Source organism: Galeopterus variegatus, unplaced genomic scaffold (genome assembly GCF_000696425.1).
Source record: "Galeopterus variegatus unplaced genomic scaffold, G_variegatus-3.0.2 Scaffold3452, whole genome shotgun sequence".
In the NCBI taxonomy this organism is placed as follows: domain Eukaryota; kingdom Metazoa; phylum Chordata; class Mammalia; order Dermoptera; family Cynocephalidae; genus Galeopterus; species Galeopterus variegatus.
Genome location: NW_007729563.1, coordinates 163,974 through 179,659, shown reverse-complemented (window position 1 = coordinate 179,659; position 15,686 = coordinate 163,974). Strand labels below are relative to the sequence as shown.

At 40.7% G+C, this 15,686-nt stretch overlaps 1 protein-coding gene across 1 annotated transcript; it reads right to left on the bottom strand.

Moving 5' to 3' along the window:
• Window positions 1-2,574: 2,574 nt before the first annotated feature.
• MRPL35 (mitochondrial ribosomal protein L35) lies at window positions 2,575-13,422 on the bottom strand. Its single transcript, XM_008585097.1, has 4 exons — window positions 13,351-13,422; window positions 7,742-7,931; window positions 6,208-6,352; window positions 2,575-2,920 (listed from the first exon to the last, which is right to left on the bottom strand). Exons 1-4 carry the CDS (start codon window positions 13,391-13,393, stop codon window positions 2,732-2,734), a joined length of 567 nt encoding a protein of 188 aa, XP_008583319.1. The 5' UTR covers window positions 13,394-13,422; the 3' UTR covers window positions 2,575-2,731.
• Window positions 13,423-15,686: the final 2,264 nt, after the last annotated feature.

The window sequence follows — 15,686 nt, the reverse complement described above, 5'->3', positions numbered from 1 at the left end:
GTTCCAGCAGTGGCTCGGTTGTGGTTGGGTTGGATGTGAACGTTGGGGGTCCTGGCTAAGGCCCATGGCCCCATCCCACCCTGGCTCACAAACCAATGGGGATTCCAGCAGTGGGTGGGTTGTCCCTGGGCTCAGCCTCTTTCTTTAAAGAGAAAATTGCTCAAAGTCCTCTGGAAAGTATGAGGGTTTTCCAGACTGGACGAGTTCATGTCTTAGGACAAAAATGTGAAGTCACTTGTTGATTTAGTGCTAGATTACAGTCATGGAGTGCTAGAAAGATCTCAGAGGCTCAGATCTTTATGGATAAGATGTATTACTTAGATCTACGGGCAGCTGTGCTAGAGAACAGTCACTTGTTGATTTAGATAATGAATTTTCATGTTATTAGAAGACAGGGAAATACACAGGATCTCAAAGAGACTGGGGTTCTGGGACTTATTAGCTGTACTTTTAGGTAATTTATTTAACCTTCTCTAAGCTTCAGTTTCATCAAATCTAGACTAGGGATGATACCTCCTCTGCAAGGTTGGTATGAGAATTAGCAGTTTTGTAGGTAGGTACCCAGATTTGTAGATGTACCAGGACATAGTAGGTGTTAATAAACTATATATATGTTTGAATAAACTATACATATACCTTTAAAACTATACATATATTTGAATGTCATTTAGGTAGACTCTTTAATATAAGATGCTGTATTTTCAAACTATACTTGTAAAGTCAGTGTTGATAAGCCCTCCTATCCACAAAACAAATTGTTATGTATGAAATTCCCTTTCCCCTAAATCATGTGCCTGTCAACCCTTCCACTTCAGTCCATCTCTGGATGTTGAGGCCCTGGTCCCTGGCCTACAGGAGAAACCAAGGTGCTCTGAGGCCCCTGTAAGAGAGACCCCGTCCGTATTTGCATTAGAGAAATCATGGAGGCTATGGGAAAGTGTCCTCCTCCCCAGCTTCTGCAGGCACTAGTTCCATCCCACTACCAGGTGAAAAAAGATGTGGAAGCCTTGTAAGTAGGTGGCTTCTGCCACCTCAGAAGTGTGAAGAAATGAAAACCCATCAAAACAGAACACCATTCCATGTTTCAGGCTCTTACCTCATCTCAAATCAAATGTCTGTTCTCTATTAATTGGTCTTGTAAAAAGATGCACACTTTACCTTGGTTTTAGAATATTCTGTTGTTACCCACTTTCCTTTTAATGCACACACACTAGTTTCAAGAAATCCTGCTAATAACTCTGTCCTGACATGCCACAGAACTTTAATTTGGTCATCTTTTACCTTATTGTACTAACAATAGAGGAACATCATCTTATCAACATCAACTATTTTATGAAAGGACTTGAAGCAGTAATTCATGCAGAATTCTCTTCAATAATGGTTTTCAACCAGCAAAGTGCTCTTTGCTGTTTATAAATTCTTCCCAGATGATTCTGAACGGAGAGCTGAGAACCACTGCCCTAGGCTGTAATGACCCAGTCAACTGAATTTTACTCAATGCCTACCTTCAAGTAAATAATGCTTAACTCATACATCATTTCTAAAATGACTCAGACTTTTTCCTTAGTTTCTACAATGCATTTTTGAAAAATTCTGGAAAAAGTTTATTCTTACAAATGAAAATATGACAATACCTGTAACTGGGAAGCCACCAAAAAAAGAAAAAGAAAATATGAAATCTCAAGTGGATAAACTTTTAAGACATACCTTTCAAAACTTGAGTAAAAAGTTTTTGTCTTCACTTGTTTAGCCTCCTCTGTTCCATAAAAGGCCATGCTGAAAGGCTATTTCAGTTACTCTTCTATGAAAAAATCCTGTTCCAATAAGCTAAATGAGAACTACTGTGAACACAATGAACCTAGTATGCTAGATGTTAAGTGTGTTGCTACCCCATCTTCACCTCAAAGTGAAACTGCTCACATAACTCTTCTTAGCTCCACGTAAACCTACTAACACAAGTAAATGGGCCAGGGTAGGCTCCTGACCCAAAAACAGCCAATCCTGAAACTGCACTGAGACAAATGAGAGCTGGTATATAAGGTAAGCTGGCCCAGTCAGATCACTTGGCAATTAGGGACTGGAGACAGGAGCTGAGGTTCATGGTGTAGAAAAGAACCTCAAAGGTACAAGCTAAAGTTATCATGAGGGAACAGAAACTGTCAGTAAGCAAAAGCTATGAATCAGAGTTGATGAGTAGAAAAAGAATGGAGTTAACAGCGTATGAAGAACAAGTCGCACGCATGGCAGAGCCCAAGCCTTGTTAAGATCCACCATCTCCTGCTGAGGATCACCATCCAATTTCTACTGTTCCTGAGGCCTGGGGGTGACTTCTGAGGGGGAGATAGGGCTGGTGAGGTGGTTCCTGACTTCTAAGGCACGTATCCTTAAAATAATGTCACACTGCTTGAGCTAACTTGCTAGATTCAGAGTCTTTTTATGTTTGTCCTAATTTGAGATTGCCTGCAACTAAATAAGCCTAATTGGAACAAGTAGTTAAACCACTGTCATTTGTTAAAAATAATACATGATATTAAACTTCTATTTTTCTAAACAAATCTGGGAATGCTTAATCCATTAAGTTTTAAAATTTTCATAAGTTTAATGTTGGTATTGTATGTTTACATATCAGGTAGTACAATTTACATCAAATTTTATATTTAATCATTTTTGCAAAGACATCATGTACACAAAGATACATATTCAATAACTGGGAAATCATAAAACTTCTGATCTATACTTTCAGGTTTGTTCGATCATGATACTTCTGATAAGGATCAGCAGCATACCAGTTTCGCCTCTTCCAGAAAGACGTCGTCATTTTATCTAAGAGTTTACTCTGGGTTTTATTGCAGAAAACAAATTCTCTCAAGCGTCTTTTTCTTGCAGCCGTCTTTTTCCATAATTTTTTCTTATAACCAGCCTGTCATATAATATTAGAAAGATATTTAAAATATTATATTGTGTAGAAAGATATCTTCACAACTCATGATTTATAGTCCCAATGGGAATAAAAAACAGACTTCCATAGCTAAGTTTTTTGGAAAGATGTGATTCTCAATGGGGGGTGGGCAGAGAAAGCATGTGTAGTTTGACAAAAAAATAGTAAATAATTTAATATTCTGAAAAATTTAATATTCTAATTTAATAAATTAGAATGACAGGAAATAAAGCTAAATAAATTTGTATGGCTGGTGAAGTACAAGTTAATGATATATAATTATAATAGCTAACTTTATATGCATTATCTTATTTATCTCTTCAGCAATCTTCAATAATATACTATTACTCTCATTTTACAGATTAAAAGAAACAACCTTAATTAGAGAAGTTAGCAGACTAAGGTCTGAGTGCTAACAACTACATTGTACTATCTTTCCTACTGTGAAAGATGATGAAGGGAATACTGGCTAGGGTGATAACATGTTCATTTAAGGGGCTGAGTGTTACAAGGGCTGAGAATCAGTTCTTAAATAGATTGCTTCATTTATTCTTTTCACACCCTAGGGACCAATTTTTATAGGAATTACTTTTTTAAAGAATAGTGAATACAGTGAAACTACTATTAGGAGTGGTGAAGGAATGGTTAACCCATATATTTAACCCAGAACTTCCATATATACCATCCATGCATTATTGATTTTGAAGAATTTATTTTTAGAGGAATAGAAAATTAGATTGAATAATAAAAACTATAATCACAGTCTGTTTAAACTAGAAGAGACTGTAGGTGGCGCCCAGGTTAACCACCACAGAGTAAGTTATAAGGAGGTGAGAGTAAGTACTAAGCTATTGGTAAGAGCCCTTGGGTTGTTTCAAACCACAGGCTCTTTATGGCACTACACCAACTAAACAAAACCATGGCTTTTCATTCAGAAGGTGCCTTGGAGTTTGACATGTCTTAGTGTCATCATTGTGACCAGCAACTTCTCTACTACGATGATGCTCAGAAATGAGGGAAGGTTATTTAAGAGTTCTGATTTTAAAATGCCAGAGATTAGATTTGTACTCATTGCTTACAATTTGAAATTCAAAGATTCAAACCAAGGGCTGGCCCGTGGCTCACTCGGGAGAGTGCGGTGCTGATAGCACCAAGGCCACGGGTTCGGATCCCATATAGGGATGGCAGGTTCGCTCACTGGCTGAGCGTGGTGCTGACAACACCGAGACAAGGGTTAAGATCGCCTTACCGGTCATCTTTAAAAAAAAAAAAAAAAAAGATTCAAACCAAAATCCCCACATTTGTGTAATATTTTTTTTTTTTTTTTTTTTTTTTAAAGATGACCGGTAAGGCGATCTTAACCCTTGACTCGGTGTTGTCAGCACCACGCTCAGCCAGTGAGTGAACCGGCCATCCCTATGTGGGATCCAAACCCGGGGCCTTGGTGTTATTAGCACCGCACTCTACCGAGTGAGCCACGGGCCAGCCCATTGTGTAATAATTTTCTGCCAAATTAGGTCCTTGTGGATCTCTGACTTAGACATCTAATCTCCTGTCCTGCTCATCACCACCAGTATCCTTTAAAGATTACTCTGTGAAATGGAACCACTATAAAAATGCTTGAAACTTTTTAGACACTCTAGGTTCAGAAATGGAAGGAGGGAATAAACAATAAAAATTAAGAACACCTGGATGAAACTGTGCCACAGAAAATACTTTGTTTTTATACATTAGTATAAATTAACCCACCCAGATTTTTTGTTTTCCTCTTAAAATTAGATTTTGATGAAGCAGACTGTTCTGCACATGCGGCCCTGAGCTGGGGCTAGATATTACGACTAGAGTTTGATTAGATCCTTTATGGTAGGTAACATGAGGGTTCCAGGACCCAATAAAAGGAACATGGAAAGGAAGGCAAAGAAAACCACCCACTTCATTTTATCTAGGGCCAAACGAGAATCTGGAAATAACTGATATGATAATAAAGGGGAGGAAATGTTTCCAATGGTCCAGAATTCACAAAACTCAGAACTGTCAGAACTTTAGCTATTTATGGATTACATGAACGCCTGTTGACTGTTGTGGGAAATGAATTACCACAATATTGTTTCAGTGTAGAACTGAGCTGAGAGTTCCAATCAACCCATTTACCTACAAATTTAGGATTGTTTATACTCCTTTCAACCTTTTGAATATTAAGAAAGTTCAACCAACTTATTTTTACAGGAAGCTAAATTTTTATCTTTAAAGAATATTTGTTAACTTCCAAAGAGTAAAGGGAATTAGTACTTAAACAGTTATTAAAACTCAAAGGTGGTTTTGGAAAACTCTGGTCTTAAGCTGCTTTCTAATTATTAGCCACCATTTCCTTGAATAAGGATGTGAATTAAAAAGCCAACATTTACACTCAGGACACACTGTGGGAAAGGATAAAGCAATAAAAATTTTTCAGAGTCAAACTTAGAGGCTGTGGTCCCTAGCCAGAATAATTAAGAGTTCTGTCTGAGATGGTTCCCAATCACACATACCAACAGACAGAAACATTTGTTAAGTAAAAAAACAAAAAAAAAGCGTATGTGGGGTTAATATTCTGCCATAAAGATTAAGCCAGGGCTGGCCAGTTAGCTCAGTTGGTTAGAGTGCAGTGCTGTAACACCAAGGTGAAGATTAAGCCACTTGGAGAATCCAATCCAAGGTAGGCTGAAATGCTCTTCAGTTGCCAAATCTGAGCCATGTGACTAAGGCCATGATGAAGTGTACTGTGCTATTTTAACTTAACTGTTTAGGCTTAAATAGAGGCTCTAACTGGATGGTCAGCTCAGGTGGTTAGAGCATGGTGCTGATAACATCAAGGTCCAGGGTTCAATTCCTGTGGCCAGCCACAAAATAAACCACCAAAATACAAACTAAACAAAACAAAAAAACAGAGCCTCTAAATAGGTTATTAAACTTACGGAGTTTCAAGGGCTTCTGGTAATCACTAGTTAAGCCAGGTATGTTACAAGACTTGATGTGAGCCTGTCTGATAGTGAAGACATTTGCCATTGTAAATAATATTTTGTTTGTTTTATGAATGCTTACACATTTTCTTCACGTGAATTCGTTTACACAGAGAGATGCCTGCCAAGCTGGTACTTAGGCGCAGCACTGTAAGGGCTATTGGTAAGATGGGGGGGAAGATGTGTCAATGAACAGGCTAACTGAATTCTGCTCATTTTAATTTCCTGCTCACACTTCTTCTTCAATCAAGCAACAGTGTGAAGACTTACCTTTCTCCTTAGCCAAAGGCCAGAATGAAGTCGAAGAAACCTATAGATGACAGCTTTCACAGTCTTTCTCTTGCCTTTTCGTGTACTGAAGTATGTTACATTTCTGACTGGTAGCTTCAGGACATTTGGAAGCATGGGGACCACTCTAAAATATATTTAAAATTTTTTAACTCAGCAATCAGACTGATTAAAAGATAAAACCTACTTCTATACTTAGAAATAGATGGAAGCAGCTCTACTGGAATAGAGCCAATTTTTAATCTACAATGTTACTTCAAATGATCCATGACACTAAGCATAAATAAGAATAGGAACGATCACCAACTTGCAAGTGTTCTACAATCCACCCCCTCAATTTCTTTTTTTTTTTTTTGTATTTTGTCTTTTTCCGTGTCCGGCAACGGATCGCAACCCTCAGTGTTGCCCCCGTACCGGACCGGGGACCGGCAACGGGATTGCAACCCTCGGTGTTGCTCCCGCGCCTCGCTCAGCCAGTGAGCGGGAACCGGTCTGTATGTGGGATCCGAACCCTCGGGTGGGAGCGCCGCCGCGCTTCCCAAGAGGCGCACTTATCCAGTGCGCCACCGGGCCGGCCCCCACCCCCTCAATTTCTATGAAAGAATTTATCCTATTATATTTTAGGCACCCCATCACCCCCTCAGACTGTAAACTCCTTGAAGACTTCAACTTGTCTTTGTGTCCTCTCTGCCAAGTATAGTGCTGGGCACCCAGGAGTGCTTACCTGAATATTTGCTGACTGAACAACCACCATACATAGCCCAGCCTTGTAAGCTGAGCATCTAGTTCACCTTCTACTCTGGCTGATAGCTTTCATCCAAGAAACCCCATAAGTGTGTTCTGTTTGGTAGTCCCTGCTGCTGGCAATGCAAGTATATGCATGTCAATCATATTCTCCTGCTTGGTCAGGCAAGGTCTGTATAATAAACTGCAGGTAGGTAAAGAGTCCCATCCAATTCTTTTTTGTTTTGTTTTGATAAAAATAATTCCACAGCATTTATTGTCATCTGGTAAGAATATAAGGGAACTATAGTCCCAACAAAGGATGCCTAAAAAAACAAACTATATTGCCTTCTCAACAATTTCTCACTTTATTGATCATTTCTAGTTAGACACTTTGTAGCAGAGTAACATTATCTTCTTTTAGCATTATCCAACCCAGTTGTTTTCTTGACTTTGTTTTACAATGAATTTCTTCTGCATCATCTAATATGAGGTTCACATACTCATTTAAACCAATGATACTTCCCTCTATCTATATATTCACTTGCTCACAGAGCCACACCTGAATCCAGGACCTATTTTGCAAGTAACTGAGGATGAGGCTGATGGGCTGCACCATCACCTTCAGTACATTTTGGCCCTGGCCATGGTATGCCATGGTAGAATCTCACGAAGACCACACTGACCCGCACACTACTGCAGAAAGCAACTTCTCATCCAAGTCTAAGAGGTCTTTGCAGGCATAAAAATTTTAGAAATTTTGTCTAAGCATGTTTACTGAAATATACTCTACCTATTAAAGATCGTTTCAGTATGCCCAAATGTCAGGTGACTAACAGACGTGAGAAGTCTGGGAGCAGAAGAAACAAGTGGTGTCTGAATATGACTAAAATGTCGGACGGACAATGCAGAAATAAGACAGACATTTTTGGCACAGTTTTGATAGGCTGAAGATGCCAAAATATTCAGGGGCCGTAAGATTCCTGTAAAGATAGAGAGAGGTATACATACTTAATATGACACTCCAAAATATGCATCCAGATATTTAAAATTAATATATCAAAGCAACCAAGTATTATATACATAATTAATGTGTCCTAACCAGACTCACCTGTGAAACTTTTTACCAACTTTATTGAGGTATAACTTACATACCATAAAATTACCCATTTTATGTATACAATTTAATGATTTTTAGAAAATTCAGAGAGCTCTGCAATCATAATCACAATCCAGTCTGATGTGTCTTAGCTCTGTCTAGTACTAGGGAACAATATACATACGTAACATTAATTCCCACTTCCCAGATCTTATACACAGAACTCTCACACACAGTGCAATGGCAGGTCAGACGCACGAAAGCTTGGTTCCTTCCTGGAGAGATGACAGAGTGGCAAGAGAGGCATACATGAAGAAAACAAGAGGCACCTGAGTTCTCCTCTAGACAATGAATAAGCCCTTAGAGGAGGAGGAACACATTTCAGGTAGGATGAACAACATAAGCAAAGGCATGGGGGTTGAAACAAACACTGTACATGTATGGTTTGGGGACCAGAACTGCCACAGACACTGAGCACTACTTGCCTGACTGTATCAGAGATGCCTGGGGAGATGTAGTGGGAAATGAGGCAGGAAGCAGTGGGAAACGAAGGCAGATTTCAGACGCCACAGATGAGTGGAGTGGACGCAGCCCTCTTTATCAATCCTTCCCACTATGGCCAGACTAATAGTTCATGGCTGCAAATTACAATCACTTATGGAGCTCTGACTCTATTCAGGAGTTCTGACTGAGTCCCTAAAGTGGAACGTGGTGATACTAAATTTACTAAAAATTTAGTAAAAGCTTGCTAAATTTACTAAAAATCATCAAATTGTACATATAAAATGGGTAATTGTATGGCATGTAAATTCTACCTCAATAAAATTAGTATTAAAAAAAGGTCCACCTGAGTCTGATGCTCAGCCAGGATTTAGAACTACTGTCCTATTGTCCAATGCACTGATTTCACCTAACAAATGAGGGGTAGTATGGTGTAGAAGTGAAGTGCTAGTAGGGTTTGAATCAGCTGTGTGACCACGGGCAAGTTACTTAACCTCTCTGTACCCCAGTTTCCTCAAATTTCAATGAGGTTAATTATGGAGAGGTAATGAGAATTAAATGAGATAAAACATGTAAAGTGCTTGGCCCAGAGAAACATTTAATGAGTGCTAATAGCAGACAATAAAGGAGAGCTGAGGAATGCTTAGCAATGAGAGTACATGTTAACATGTGGCAGAATGAAGACAGAACAATTAAAAGCCTTATTTTTGTCTTTCTCTTCTCCATCAAAGATACCAATTTTCAAACTGAAAAGGGTAGCATAAACATTAGCAAGTTAGTTGAATCCAAGATTTAGGAAACTGGTGAGAGAGCCCTTATATCTGGCCCTGAGAAATCAAATTCTGTACCCAATGCAGGAATTCAAGTCTCTGGGTATAAATAATTTATATCTCAAAGAGCTGAAAAGATTTGCAAAGGGGATTACAAGCTAGGAAGTAATCTTTGAAAGATTAAATGAATTGAAGAGGAGGATTGTAGAAAAGAAAATGTCCCAATTTTCACAGATCACCAGCTAAGTCAGTGTTCTTCAGTGCCGGCTCGCCCCCCTCCCTCTGTCCCTCCCTCCGTCCCCCACTCCTTCCTATTTTGGTCTTCTCTATTTTCCCGAGAGGATAAATGAGAGCCTCTCACAGGCACACACAGTCTTTCATGACATGGTCTCACTTATACTGTAACCCCTGCCCTGGATCTTGCACCCCTCTTCTTGCCCTGGGAGGCGCATCTCCGATCGACAACCTCAACTTCTGCTGCCCTGTCCTCCTGCACCTGAAGCACCTGCCGTGGTCACCGCTGCTTTCTTTTCTCTCCTCTCTGGACTCCGTCCCCCACTGAGCTAACCGGCCATCCCTATATGGGATCCGAACCCGGGGCCTTGGTGTTATCAGCACCACTCTCCCGAGTGAGCCACGGGCCGGCCCAGATTATCAGCTCTTGATGTGTCTGTTAAAAAACAAACAAAAACAAACTCCCAGAAATTCTTGGAAACCACCACTGGATGAATTGACCAGACAGACTCTGGAACATATAAATGGGTAAACGACAGGCTCATCTATAGAAAACAATGTTAGAAGAGATAATAAATAGGAAGGTCACAACAAAAACAAAAACGATTGTCAACTACACTAGGTGTCAGTTGTTTCTTAAAAAGAACTAATTTTGTTTCTTTTTTTTTTATACAGCCATAAGCCTGGGGAATCAGTGGAATGTCCTAGACATACTGTATCCTGACTTTAGGAAAGTCTGAAAAAAGTTTCTTCATATTCTAAAGAATACAGAAATGTGGGCAGGATAATAGAACAGTTAAGTAAATTTCAAGCCGGCTGGAAACTATCCCCAAAGTAGTCGATTGCTGTTCGCCTGGTGAAAAGTCTCTTCCTGGCTCCCTAATGGACTCTGTTTTGTTCCCAATTTTTGTGATGGTCCCGAAGTTTAATAAAACATGTTTATGAATCTGCATAAAAAACAAGCTGGTGGCCGGTTAGCTCAGTTAGTTAGAGCGTGGTGCTGATAATACCAAGGTCCAGGATTTGATCCCTATACCAGCCACCCCCCCATCCCCCACCAAAAACAAGTTTGTATCGATGTCTTGTTAATATATTTGGAAAAGAAAGAGAATTTCAGAACTGCAAGTGATTTCAGTAAGAGAGAAAAACAGATCAAAACCATCACTAAAGTTAGAAAAAAACAGAACTTGAAGGGCGAAATTGGCTTGAGAGCAGTTCATGAGAAAATGACTTGTGGGAGCTTTATCTACCACAACTTCCAGTGGACCAACCATGTGATTTAGTTTGTCAAACCTAGCTGACTTAAACTGTTAACAAAAGTACACTATACAAATCAAAGGAAGTAACTATTCCTTCAGTCCCTTGCCTGGTTTGGGCATCTTCATACAGACAGGCCATCTCTAAACACCCTCTTGTATGAGGTAACACAAAACCAGAGTTTTGAAGGAATAAGAGGAGGCAGAGGGAATAGGAGATGCAAAAGTGAAGAAGCAAAATCGCTATAGTAATTTGGGAGATTACAAATAGCCCTGTGTGGTATGAATCACAGCAGTGGTGGCTAAAAGCTGCACTGGGTAGTGGTAAAGTGAGTGTAACAGAATCTAAACCAATGGTCTTTATACTTTTTTGATCCCATACCCCCTAAAAGAATTTTGAAAAATTATGTACCCTTTCATAAATTCTTAAATAATGCCTAAAATATTAAACGGTTCAAATTGTTTTTAAAAAAGGATGTAATTTCCAGTATATTTGGAATACTGACATTTAGGGCTGGCCAGAGAGCTTACTTGGGAAGGCATGGTGCTGATAACACCCAGGTTAAGGGCTCAGAACCCCATACTGGCCAGCTGCCAAACATAAATAAATAAATAAATAAAAATAAGTTGTCACATCATTCTTTTAAATTTTTTCAATAGAATCTAAATATCAAAGGGAGCTGATACCCCCCTACATTATCTATTAAAAAATACAAGGACTATAAATTCAAATAGATGAATATAAGAACTTCTTTTCATCAAAGGATACTTCAAATAAAGTAAAAAAGACAAGCCAGAATGGGAGAAGATATTGGACCCACAAAAATGAAAAAGGACACATATCCAGAATATATAAAGAACTACATAAATAAGACAAACAACCCAGTAGAAAGACGGGCAAAATATTTAAGTGGATATTTCATAAAAGAAATTCAGGGGCTGGCCCGTGGCTCACTCGGGAGAATGTGGTGCTGATAACACCAAGGCCACGGGTTTGGATCCCATATACGGATGGCCGGTTTGCTCACTGGGTGAGCGTGGTGCTGACAACACCAAGTCAAGGGTTAAGACCCCCTTACCGGTCATCTTTTAAAAAAAAAAAAAAAAAGAAATTCAAAAGGCCAATACATATATGTAAACATATTAAGGCTCATTACTAGTTAGCAAAACGCATATTTAAACCTCAATGAGATACCACTACATAGCCACCAGATTTAGAATTTGTGGGTCTGACAATACCAAGTATGGCTGATCCAGCAATTCCACAGCTAGTTTTACACACACACACACACACACACACACACTTTAGAAATACTCTTGCACTCATGCACCAGGATACAAGGTAAATCAACTTTGTACATAATTGCTCCCAAACTGGAAACACCCAGATACACACCAATAGTAGAATGGAGAATTGTAGAATAGTCACATAAGAGAATATTATATATCGATGAAAAAGCATTAACAGCTACATGCAAAATGAATGAATCTCACAAAGTGAAAGAAGCCAGACACTAAAGAGTATATACTGCATGATTCCATTCATGTGAAGGTCAAAACCACGCAAAACTAAACGATATGTTATTGAGAGATACACACACAGATTCTAAAATTACTACAGGAAAAAAAGGCAAAGTAATAATTATAAAAATGAAAACAGTCTTTATATTTGGGGGAAGCAGGGAATTCTGATTGGGGAGATGCACAGAGAAGGACCTTCTGGTAGTGCTCTATGTCTTGACCTAAGTGTTACACGGGTAACGTTACAGCTGTTAAATCATTCATGCATGTTATGTAAATCTTTCTTTATATGTATTATATTTCACGCGCACACACACAAAATACCCCACGTAAAACAGTTGGAAAAATTTACACCGTTGCTCTTTTTTTCTTAATCATCCTACCGTATTTGAATGATTTTTTACTTTGTGCAACAAGTCCTTAGAGTGACGGCAACTTAATTTTTTTAGCTGCCTTCACACCTCTAATTTCTGTCAAAAAACCCTTATGCCCACCCTTGTGCTAGGGGCTGTAGTTCCACACTCGCTGATAGCGTTGTGTCAGACTCTGAACCTCAAAGCTAACTATGTGCCAGGCACTACGCAAAACGCTTTACACGCACGAGCTCATTTAATACCCAGGTAGGTGGCACTATGCCCATTTTACAGCTGTGTAAAGTTCAGAGAAACTAACTCTCGAGGTCAAAGGTCGTGAGTGGCGGGTGTAGCCTCTACCTCAGAAAATTAGGTGGCAATTTTTGTGTTTCTCTCTTCCCCCTTCTCCCCAGTCTCTCTGGTTTGTTTTCCACAGGAAAAAGGCCGGCAAGGAAACGCAAAACGTGGGCCCCGCAGGCCCGCGCGGGAGGGAGTCGGGGACCCCAGCGGGGGCTGCCGGCCACACCAGCCCAAGAAAATTCGGAGCAACCTTGTGACCTCAAATAATGACCCTTTTTTCCGGTTAACCTCCGCTCTAAACGCCCACTCCATCTCACGCCAGTTCTCCCTTTTGTGAAGATAAATAGAGCACGTCGCTCTCCACCGACCTGAAGCTGCTCTCACGGTACGGACTAAAGCAGAGGCCGCCATCTTGCCACCCTCACCTACGGCGCCCGCATTGGGTCGAAAAGCACCGGAACAAAAGGGACTAAAGGAAAAGCAACCGGGGCGGAGTCAAGGAAAAGAAAAAAAAAGAATAAAGGAGTGGTCAACTCAATCTTTATTGAATGAATATCGTGCCCCAGGTTCTGTCCTTTGCCGCTGTAAAACAACTGCCTATCGAACAGTGCCGGGCATATAGAAGGCTCTCAAAAGAATTTTTTTGAGCTTGTAATTAAAAGATCTATTTAAAGTACACGACATACTAGAAACAATTTCTTTTTGCTTTCTTTGTTAAATTTATTTTAGAGAATAATACTTGTTATCCTTCCAAAATTGGAAGATGTTAGATAAATGAATGAAAACAATAGCAAAAATCATTTGGTAAAAAATCGCATGCCAACTATAATCAAATGAATGTATTTTTAAAAATCAAGGCCGAGGGCCAGGCCGTGGCTCACTCGGTAGAGTGCGGTGCTGATAACACCAAGGCCACGGGTTCGGATCCTATATAGGGATGGCCGGTTTGCTCACTGGCTGAGCGTGGTGCTGACAACACCAAGCCAAGGGTTGACATCCCCTTACCGGTCATCTTTTAAAAAAAAAATCAAGGCCGGCCCGTGGCTCACTTGGTAGAGTGTGGTGCTGATAATACCAAGGCCACGGGTTCGGATCCTATATAGGGATGGCCGGTTTGCTCACTGGCTGAGCATGGTGCTGACAACACCAAGCCAAGGGTTGAGATCCCCTTACTGGTCATCTTTTAAAAAAAAAAAATCAATAACACTGTCATTTGGTAGAATAGCATCTCAACTCTTCCCTGAACAATTCAACAGTTCTTATTTTATTTCCAAAAATTAGTGATTATACATATCTTTTTCTGATGTTTATTCAGACAACACACACACACCCAAAGCTCTCTTCCATGCTATTGACTAAGATCTCTTCTGTAAGGAATATCCAGAGGTATTCCATGCATAGACAATATACAACATTTACAGGTTGAAATGGGTAAGAGTCAAACACCTGGTCTCAAGGAGTTCACATTTAATAAGCAGACAAGCACAGAACATAAATAAGATGAAGCGGATTAATGACTCATTGGGGTAGTTGAAAGTTATGAACAGCAGCAGGCTTCTGGTTGGAATGACCAGGGACCAGAAGGTAGACTATAAGATGGATGTTAAACAATGGGGAGGATTTCAACAAGGGCAATGTAAGGCCCCATAGAAGACCCCAAAGGAGGCACTCCCTAAAACATGGCGCTTTTCTCTTCCGGGTCCTAACAATCTTGCCGGCGCCAAGGTGCAGCCTATCAGAAATCATTACCCACCCCCGGCCAATCAACTACCGCCCGTGTACTAACCACCCTCTCCCGGAACCCGGCTCTATATAAATGTATGCTTCTCCCCCGAATAAAGCGGAACCTCTCCGGTGAACTGTCAGCTCGGGTCCTGTTGTCCTTTCATTGGTGCCGAAACCCGGGAGGAGCTCACCCCTTACCCAAGGGGACTCCTTCTCGGACCTCCTTCACTCTCTCGGCGGTTCCCGCTGCTGACGCTTCGCCCTCGTCTGTTTTCTCCGGCGCTGGCTCTCCGCACCCACCACCTGCTCACCTAAACTTAAGTCTCTCTCCGGGGGTGCCATCTTAGGCTGGGCTACCGTAATCATCTGGTATCCCTCTGACACCCGGCCCTAGGACAGAGAATACACCCCACCACAGCCTTCAGGGCACTGGGCAGGCCCCTAGGTATTCTCTCGTCACATTAGGCAATCCACATTCCCCTCCTTTCCCAGTCCAATTAGAGGCGACCTCTGCAGGGTGAAGCTCCCATTCTCTCGCTTTTTTCCTTCAATCTGGTATTTCTGTTTCTCCGAGCCCAGGGCTCCCGAAAATCCCGGCACCGGGTTCCTTCGAGCCTCCGGGCACTCACCCTCGCCGAGGTGACAGAGGGTAAAGTGACGACTTCTATCCTCCTCCCTCCCGGTTCGTCTCCGAACCTCCGGGACTGACAGAATATAGGTGGGGACGCCCTCTTTATTTGTGTCTTTCCCTCCCTCCGGCTGAAGGAATTTTTCCCTTCTCCACCTCCTTGTCTTTCACTCTCCTTCCTGCTTTAACATGAGAGCTTCCCCCTCATCACCTGTAGCAGATTCTCCCCTCCAATGCCTTATAAAAAACCTAAAAACCTTGTCTTTAGAGCCTGATATCAAGCCCAAGCTCCTTATAAAATTTTGCACACAAGATTGGACCAATTAGATAATCAAAACAGATGGCCACTGG